Source organism: Ruditapes philippinarum, unplaced genomic scaffold, assembly GCF_026571515.1.
Source record: "Ruditapes philippinarum isolate M1 unplaced genomic scaffold, ASM2657151v2 ctg8979_1_1_1_1, whole genome shotgun sequence".
Taxonomy (NCBI): domain Eukaryota; kingdom Metazoa; phylum Mollusca; class Bivalvia; order Venerida; family Veneridae; genus Ruditapes; species Ruditapes philippinarum.
Window position 1 is genome coordinate 2,633 of NW_026854520.1, and position 8,759 is coordinate 11,391.

Genomic DNA, 8,759 nt, shown 5'->3' on the forward strand with positions numbered 1-8,759 from the left:
AATAAAACTAACAGAAAAAATAACGTCTTGATACAACAGTTATCAAAAATAATAATGAATATACACAAAATATCTCTTGTGAAAAGGCAAACAAGTGAAAATCTGGGAAAACAATACGGAATTGTAATTCGTTTAAAGACCCATTTTGCCTGAAAAATGCTTTAATCTTAAGCATTTCACAGGCTTCTTCATGTTGGTATACTTTTATAGTATCCTAAAATTTTCTCATTGGCCAATTAACTGAAACATATTTTTAATCTGATGCTTGCAGGTCATAAGTAAGGTTATAGTGAATTATCATTTTGTATTATGTGCCTTTCACAATCTATTCCTGTTGATATGTAAAATATCAATAGGAAGAAATTTACTTCAATAGAATAGTTTCACTAATAAAATGAGCAGTCACATAACTTGAATATTTTGGAACGCTGAATTGTTTAAAACTTGCGGCTGTTTATCCTTCTCGTGTTTATATTTTACATTTTTACGTTCTAGTTCAAACAAAACAGAACACAGCATATATTTTTTTCAATGATAGAATATCCAAAGCCATTACAATATTTGACGCAATATTCATATATCAAGCTATAATTTTCCTCTCTCTGAATTATACATGTAGACTTTACCAAAACAACGTATCATAAGTCAGCAGGATGTCTGATGGTTACGTCTTTCTATTTAATAGGAAGTCCAGAAATAAATGTGAGCTGCAGATCATTTTTTATTACAATCTTTATTCATTATTCATAAACATAATATGTGAAAGAGCAATTTTTTCTTATATATTTCTGCATAAAAGAATTATCATGTTTTATATGTAAGAGAGCTCGCTATCAATTATAGATCAATATACACGTGCCATTGTGCGTTTTGTCATGTTTTTTGTTTGTTTGTTTTTTTCTTTTTTTGTTGTTTTTCTTTATACGCGTATTGCAAGTCTGTGTATTATCTGGGCCTATTATATTTCTATTCTGACATATGTGGGGTGGAATTGTTAATGAGATAATTTTGTGGCCTAATAGATTAGTGCATAATTATTATTACGTTTATTGTCATTAACTTATTATCAATATATGTAAGCTTTTCTTAAGTTAATTTTGTTCAAATCGTCGACTCTCAAGTTTATTTTTTAATAAATGTTTACACGTACATTACTTTTTAAGAAATATCTTCAAGTATTTCTGTGTAATTTTGATTATAACTGTATATTCCACACTCGTCATTTATAAATCACGATCCCGTTTACAAAGATCGCATTACGCTAATTACATTATGCATGCTTAAACATTAATGATTATTGTAACTTAGTATAACATTGCAGGTCATTGACTGATTTACATTATCAGCAAATCAATAGCACTTCATTCCTAGAAGTGGTCCTGTTTTGTAAAGCACATCCTTTTGTCCCAATATGAAATGACATTCGTTACATGTAATAAGTATTTTTATATCCTTTTTAAAGATATCAATTTTGCGTTACATGATATGGAAGATAATTGTACATTTTGAGCATAAATGTATATTCTTGCAGGCTCTGGTATTAAGTATTACTTTCATTACAATAATTAAAACAGTTTGAATGCCTTACGTTATTTTAATTAATGATTTTACAAGTGTTAGGAGCGGAATGATAGTTCTACGTGAAAACAGCGTTAACATATCTTTTTTACTTATTGATTATATCACTGTGATCAGACATTTAATAGGTAATGATTATAACATACACAAAATAATTAATATAATGATAATGATAAAAAGATAATAATGATTTATAGATTGTGACCTTCCTACAATTTGAGTTTGTTATTGGAAGCATTTTTCCTTTAACGATCACTTTTGAAAGCAATCTTTGGAAATTTGTGATTATAAATAACAATCACTGTGTCACAATATATCATTACAAACTTTGAGAGAAGTACTATAAAACTACTCGTGTGAATCACACAAAAAATGACTTATTCTTTTTTCTAATCTGCATTTCAAGTTTAAATCTTTAAGGTAGGCTGTATGAGAGATCAGATAACTATTGTGAACACTGCCGAAATAAAAACCTGACAATATTTATAAATGTATAAAGAATTGGTAAACAAATGAAGATAGAGCATCAATGAAAGTTATTAAAAAAAAACAATATTGTAAATAGTAAATAAATAAATAAGAAAAAACACAACAGTCTAACCCCTCTCCCTCTCCCCCCCAAGAATATTTTTTCTCTCAAATAACCTTTATCCGCATGTATTATTGCCATACCGTTGTAAAATTTAATTAGGGGTCAAATCGAGTTTATAACACAAATAACTGGAGTATTGATAATTACCATAGAGATAGCCTCTACTATGGTGCCAAATTACCGCACGGACTTTCAGTGATTGAAATGAAAAATATGTGCTAATCTTATGCTAGAACCAATGAGTGTTTTTCGCTGTTTTGCAATGTAAGTTATAAGTTCCTGGTTTAAAGGTATGATAACCCCTTTCTGACTTATCTTTTTGTGTGATCTTTGTGGGCAACATGTTCAGGTTTCCACAGCACAAAATGTGTCCACTGCTTATTAAACATGACCCCCCCACTTTTAAGAAAGAAGAAGAAGAAAAGCAACAAAAAACAAAAAAACAAAACAAACGAAAAAAACATCAAAACACACGTCTCTAGGTGTTTAAATAAGTTATGCTAATTCAAATTGATAGTTTTGTATATGATTTTGCAAAATTGAATTATATGTTGCTCAGTTATGTAAATATTAATAATAATAAACATTCTACAGACTGTTTGGAACTCTACATGTGTTCTCTGTAAAACTTTCAATCGGAATTCAGCAAAGATTATTATCTTGACTCTCATATATTTCGAATTTTGTGTAGGTAAATCATATACATTATAAATGTACGAATGAAAAATGATATCCAATTTATAAGAACAATTTCTAATGACAAAAAAGAAAGGCAATGATATAATGGTGGTTTACATTATTATGAAATGGTGTGCACACATGTTTATTTCAATATAACAATAGAAAGGGTGAAAAACACGTCACTTTTTACCGTCTTCTCTTTTACGATGTAAATGTATCAAAAAGTACTTATCGTCCAAACAAATATATGTTTGAGGGAACAAAGATTTTCTATACATCGATTATACGCCGTGAGATCCGCAAGCTTGTTGCAAAAATATTTAGTAAAGTATTTCTTCACCTTCATTTTCTAAATTTCGTCGTAATGCTGGATTTGATGATAATAATGAATTCTTAAACATTTGAATCCTCCGCAGCCTTTAAATATTGAGGGATAATGTTCCCAGCCGACACATCAACGTTGTTTCAACGTTGAATTATGGTCAGATTTCAACGTTGAAATAAGGTTGGATTTATATTCGGATTTGAAAGTTTAAACAACGTTGAAATTTCAACGTTGATACAACGTTGCAGCTTCAACGTTGGCACAACGTTGAATTTTCAATGTCATTTCAACGTTGAAAACCCACCATACTTCAATTTTTGGATAAAAGAAGCAAAGTAATCAAGTTTAACAAAATATCGAGACAATATCAAATACTTCAGATATTTTATTTCAAAAATACAGTTTAAGTGCAGCTTAAATTCACTTTAATAGATTAACAATTAAGCTACAATCAGTTCTATCTTTTCTTCTAGATCTCTCTGGGTATGTCAAGTGTTTGAGTACATCTTTGGCTGTCTTTTAAGTAAGCTGCTTCTGCAAATAAAAATAAGAAGTTTGTAGTTAAAAGTGACTTGGTCAATCTCAAATTATACAAATAATTACTCAAATCAACTTAGTGATTTGTTTTTATCTTAAAATGCTTAGCTCTATGATTTACATCATAAAACAGCATATAAATTGAAACATAGCTAAGTTTCATATTGACAGCAAATACTGTAATAAAACAACAAAATCTTTTAAAAAAGAAGCTATTTAAAAGTATCACCTATGATTGGTAAGAAAAACTGCCGCCCGTCAGTTACTTGCAGTATATTCCCAAGAAATTATCACTCTAGGCTCTAGTTAAGACCATTTTATGCAGCATCCTGAAATCAATAAACATGTAAATTTTATATTCATAATGTTACAGGAATATTCTGAAAATAATATATTTAAAGACAAGATAAATATCCAGTAGTTGAAAAATTTATACTTTGTATTGTAAAGAAATTCAAATAGAATCTATATAAATTAATAAGAATTAATTTCAATTTATCAAACCTGACAGTCCTTTTTGTGTTGAATGTATGGTATACAGGCTATAGCTGCAATACTCTAAATTTCAGCCAGGACATAAAATAATATATAATAAAATAGAAATAGATTTATTATTCCCTATGAATTTTCAAGTATTAAACTTTAAAGTTTAACACTCAACTTTGTTATTTAGCTTCATAATAATGTATTTTTTTTTCAAACTAATTAACATTGTATTATACTATCACAAAAATATAAACAAAGTTATATTGACGAATCGTCCTGGGACGTAAATTATGTGGGCCGAACTACTTGATAGGTTTCAGTTTTATAATTGATTAATTTTAATTACGATAAAGTACAGATAAATGTTTAATAATATGAAAAATAACTGAAAGAGGGAAAAGATTTGTAAAATCATAAATTGCTTCGGACATCAATAACTTCGTGTTTACAAGGCCTACCGAACGTCGCGAAAACGTGTCAAATCAACTCAATCATGTGTTTTCATCTCTCATTTACTTCATGAAATAAATTAAAGTAGAATTTTAAGAATGAATAATAATATTTTAGAAAATAATCAGTAAACTAAAGTAAAACATTACGGTAATACCTCCGAAATCCAAATAAATTGCCGAATCGTGTTGTTTTTTAAATTTCGAAACAGCGCCACCGTTTGAACGAACGATAATCATAGACAACAAACAAAAATCATAGACCGCAACAATTACTTCCCCTGAAAAGCGTTTTTTTATAAACGGGGTTTTGACTGTAAATAACAATTAATTAATTTATATTATTCATAAAGATTTATAAATAAAACAACAAACAACAAAACATATTAACTAATATTTAAAGCGTTAATAGAAAGTGAAAAATTATTTCCAACTGTATCTGTTTAATCGCTAATTTTGAATAGCCGGATAAAGATTGTAACGCAAATTTTCCTGACAAAATCACTAACAGGCTAATTTAATAAAGGAATAATTACACAAAATTAGTGGTATAAAAGTTTATATAATGATTAAACTAAATATAAAACTTCGACCATAAACAACGTTGAATCAACGTTGAATATACATTGGCAATATATCCATATGGTCGCCCATAGTTGAAAATTGGTTGAACAACGTCACGACCATATTTCAACCTTGTTTTAACGTTGAAACAACGTTGAGTGCCTGCTGGGTTTGGTATTATTCATAATACATAAATTAATATGACACACATCGTAGGTTCTAACTTTACTCTATACGTGTCAGCGAGCCTAAAACCTACGATGTGTGACGTATTAATTAATGTATTATTTAACCCATTTGCGCCTGTTGTCTACTTTTGTAGACACTAGCAGTTATCAGTACACTAGGACCTTATCATGAGCGCACATTTGTTTATCATTGTTATTCTATACTTGTTGTCATGATAAGCGTTAATTGGACTATTTTGCTAGACAAAATGCAGACCACTACGTTATTTGCAGTGTGTTTTCAACAAGAATGTGATAAAAATTGCCTTGAAAATATTATTTAAAATGGCTAGCAGAAACAGGTATGTAAAACTTTATATTGTATTTATTTTATATCATAAAGTATGATTGTTTTATATTGTATAATTATATTTCTGCTCAATTCCTGTTTTATAATTCAGAAATATGTATAAAATGTGTTATGACAGTCAATTTAGATTTTGTCTACAAAAGTAGACAATAGGATCAAATGGGTACGTTTTATCATTATGAAAATATTTTGTTGTTTACAGAAGATACACAGTAAATAAAATCATATCAATGCTTGAGGATGAAGGTAACTTTGAAAGGGCAGATATACATGTTCAACCACCTCCTGTAGATGAACTGACAGATGAAGATAGTGCAAGTGAAGATGAAGAAGTAGGTTACAACAACCTCAGTGGACGTCAGTTAGACCAACAAGCAACAGCGACAGATATTCGCCTAGATGGACGTCATGTTGTTGATTCAGCATCAGACTCCGATCTAGTTAGTAATAAATAAATAAAATAAATAAATAAAATAAATAAATAATAAATAGATAAATAAATAAATACGAAGCAAGTAAGTAAATAATGTACAGTAAATCCAGTTGAGAATAGGATGAAGGTAACTTTGAAAGGGCAGATATACATGTTCAACCACCTCCTGTAGATGAACTGACAGATGAAGATAGTGCAAGTGAAGATGAAGAAGTAGGTTACAACAACCTCAGTGGACGTCAGTTAGACCAACAAGCAACAGCGACAGATATTCGCCTAGATGGACGTCATGTTGTTGATTCAGCATCAGACTCCGATCTAGTTAGTAATAAATAAATAAAATAAATAAATAAAATAAATAAATAATAAATAGATAAATAAATAAATACGAAGCAAGTAAGTAAATTATGTACAGTAAATCCAGTTGAGAATAAGATTTTTTATATTTATCATATTTTATTTTTCAGGAAACTGACCATTCTTCAGATTCTTCTGATACAGATGAAAACGAAGTGCCTGCAAATATTGCAAAAAGACCTCAAGTAAGAATTGCACTACGGGATCCAGCTCCGCGTCCCAAACGACCTGCACCAGTAAAGAGGAAGTGGGAAAATAAAGATCTACCTGAGCAAGATAAAGACAGATTCACTTGGCATGGCTCAAATATAGACAAAAGTCGATGGCCGCAAACACCAGATGGCATCTTCAACTTATTTTTTGATGATGACGTGATCAACATGATTGTGAACAGAGTATAAGATATGCTGGTTCAAAAGGCAACCATTCGTTTTCAACTTCACCCCAAGAAATTAGGATCTTCCTAGCAATTCTGCTTATATCAGGCTATAACACTGTGCCAAGACGGAGGCAGTTCTGGAGCCGGGATGATGACGTAAGGAATGAGGCAATAGCTCGTACAATGCCGCGAGACAGATTTGACATATTGGTGCGATATGTACATCTTTGCGATAACAACAATCTTGACAGAGAGGACAAGTTTAGCAAAGTAAGACCACTGCTATGTCTGCTGAATGAGCGCTTCTTGTTATACTTCTTGAAAGAGAAAAACCTTTCAATCGACGAAAGCATGATCCCGTACTATGGGCGACACGGAGCGAAACAGTTTATTCGTGGAAAACCAATTAGGTTCGGTTATAAGATGTGGGCGTTAACGACAGCACTTGGATATGTTTTACAATTTGAGCCCTATCAAGGGGCAAAAGGCCACCAAACCCATGATCCTGGCTTCCTTGGAATGGGCGGAGCAGTAGTTATGGACCTGCTTTCAGAGCTGCAGAAAGATGATGCATACCATCTGACTTTTGATAATCTATTTACTTCCCTGAAGCTCGTGGACCGGCTTACAGATATGGGAATATCTTGCACAGGAACCATCCGTGCCAACCGAATAGAAGATTTTCCTGTCAAAAATGTAAAAGACATGGGAAAAACGCAACGAGGAAACTATGATAAAAGGTATGACGCACACAAAGGTCTGATAGTGGTGAGGTGGAATGACAACAATATAGTGAATGTGGTGTCAAATTGCCATGGAGTTGAACCATTGCAACAAGCAACACGGTGGTCAAAGCAGGCAAAAGCTAGGATGCGCCTTCCGCAGCCATACCTTATAAAGCATTACAACCAGACAATGGGAGGTGTGGACAGGATGGATCAAAATGTTGAGAAGTATCGTATCTCTATAAGATCCAAGAAGTGGTGGTGGCCAGTGTTTATGTATTGCATTGACCTTGCGGTGCAGCAAACCTGGCACATTTACCGTGCTCTGATGCAGGATTGAGGCAACCATTAGATCTGTTAGGTGTCAGACGAGCTCTGGTTACTGTGCTGCTTGCTCAGGGGCGTACACCTGCTGTCAGCCCTGGCAGACCAAGAGGTAGGATGAGGCCATTGTCAAGAAGAATTCCAGACCATATCCGACTTGATGGTAAAAATCATTACGCAGAGCCTGCAGAAGTGCGCTGTTCATTGTGTGGAAAAAAAATGCAGGACACAATGTTCCAAATGTAATGTTGGAGTGCACAGGAAATGCTTTGAAATGTTTCACAGTGTTTAGGTATTCATACGATCAAAGCCAAAAGACATGAACAATAATAATTCATATTCAGAATGAATTTCAGAGTGAACACTTCATTGCCTAATGTCTACTTTTGTAGGAAAGGTAATAGAAAACATTGCCTGTATAAACTTTAAGGATTTTTTCAAGTAAAAGTTATCAAATAAACCAACAATAGGTTATCTGGACATATATTCTATATGTGTTTTACATATACCCATTTGCGCCTGTTGTCTACTTTTGTAGACAAAATATTAAAACACTAAAATAAAAAATACAGTACTTATATTTGAAAAATAAACGGATATATGTTATAACTATATGGTTACTATATGTTTTATACATTTCTTATATAAAAATAAAATTCCGGCACAAATGGGTTAAGATCGTCTAGCTTGACATTATTGTTGGGGCATCCGTGGCCAAGTGGTTAAGGTCACTGCTGTAGGTTCGATCCTCACTCGTATCGAAATCTTTCATGTGAGATCCCATCCAGCTGG

The 8,759-nt window shown here is 32.0% G+C and overlaps 1 protein-coding gene across 1 annotated transcript; it reads left to right on the forward strand.

The window, feature by feature from the left end:
- Positions 1-7,101: 7,101 nt before the first annotated feature.
- On the forward strand, positions 7,102-7,983 carry LOC132740350 (piggyBac transposable element-derived protein 3-like). The gene has a single exon (XM_060728235.1). The coding sequence runs from the start codon at positions 7,102-7,104 to the stop codon at positions 7,981-7,983; it is 882 nt and encodes a 293-aa protein (XP_060584218.1).
- Positions 7,984-8,759: the final 776 nt, after the last annotated feature.

Bases quoted from the DNA above. Each gene is read 5' to 3' on its own strand.
- LOC132740350 (XM_060728235.1), top strand. From the start codon at position 7,102: ATGCCGCGAGACAGATTTGACATATTGGTGCGATATGTACATCTTTGC.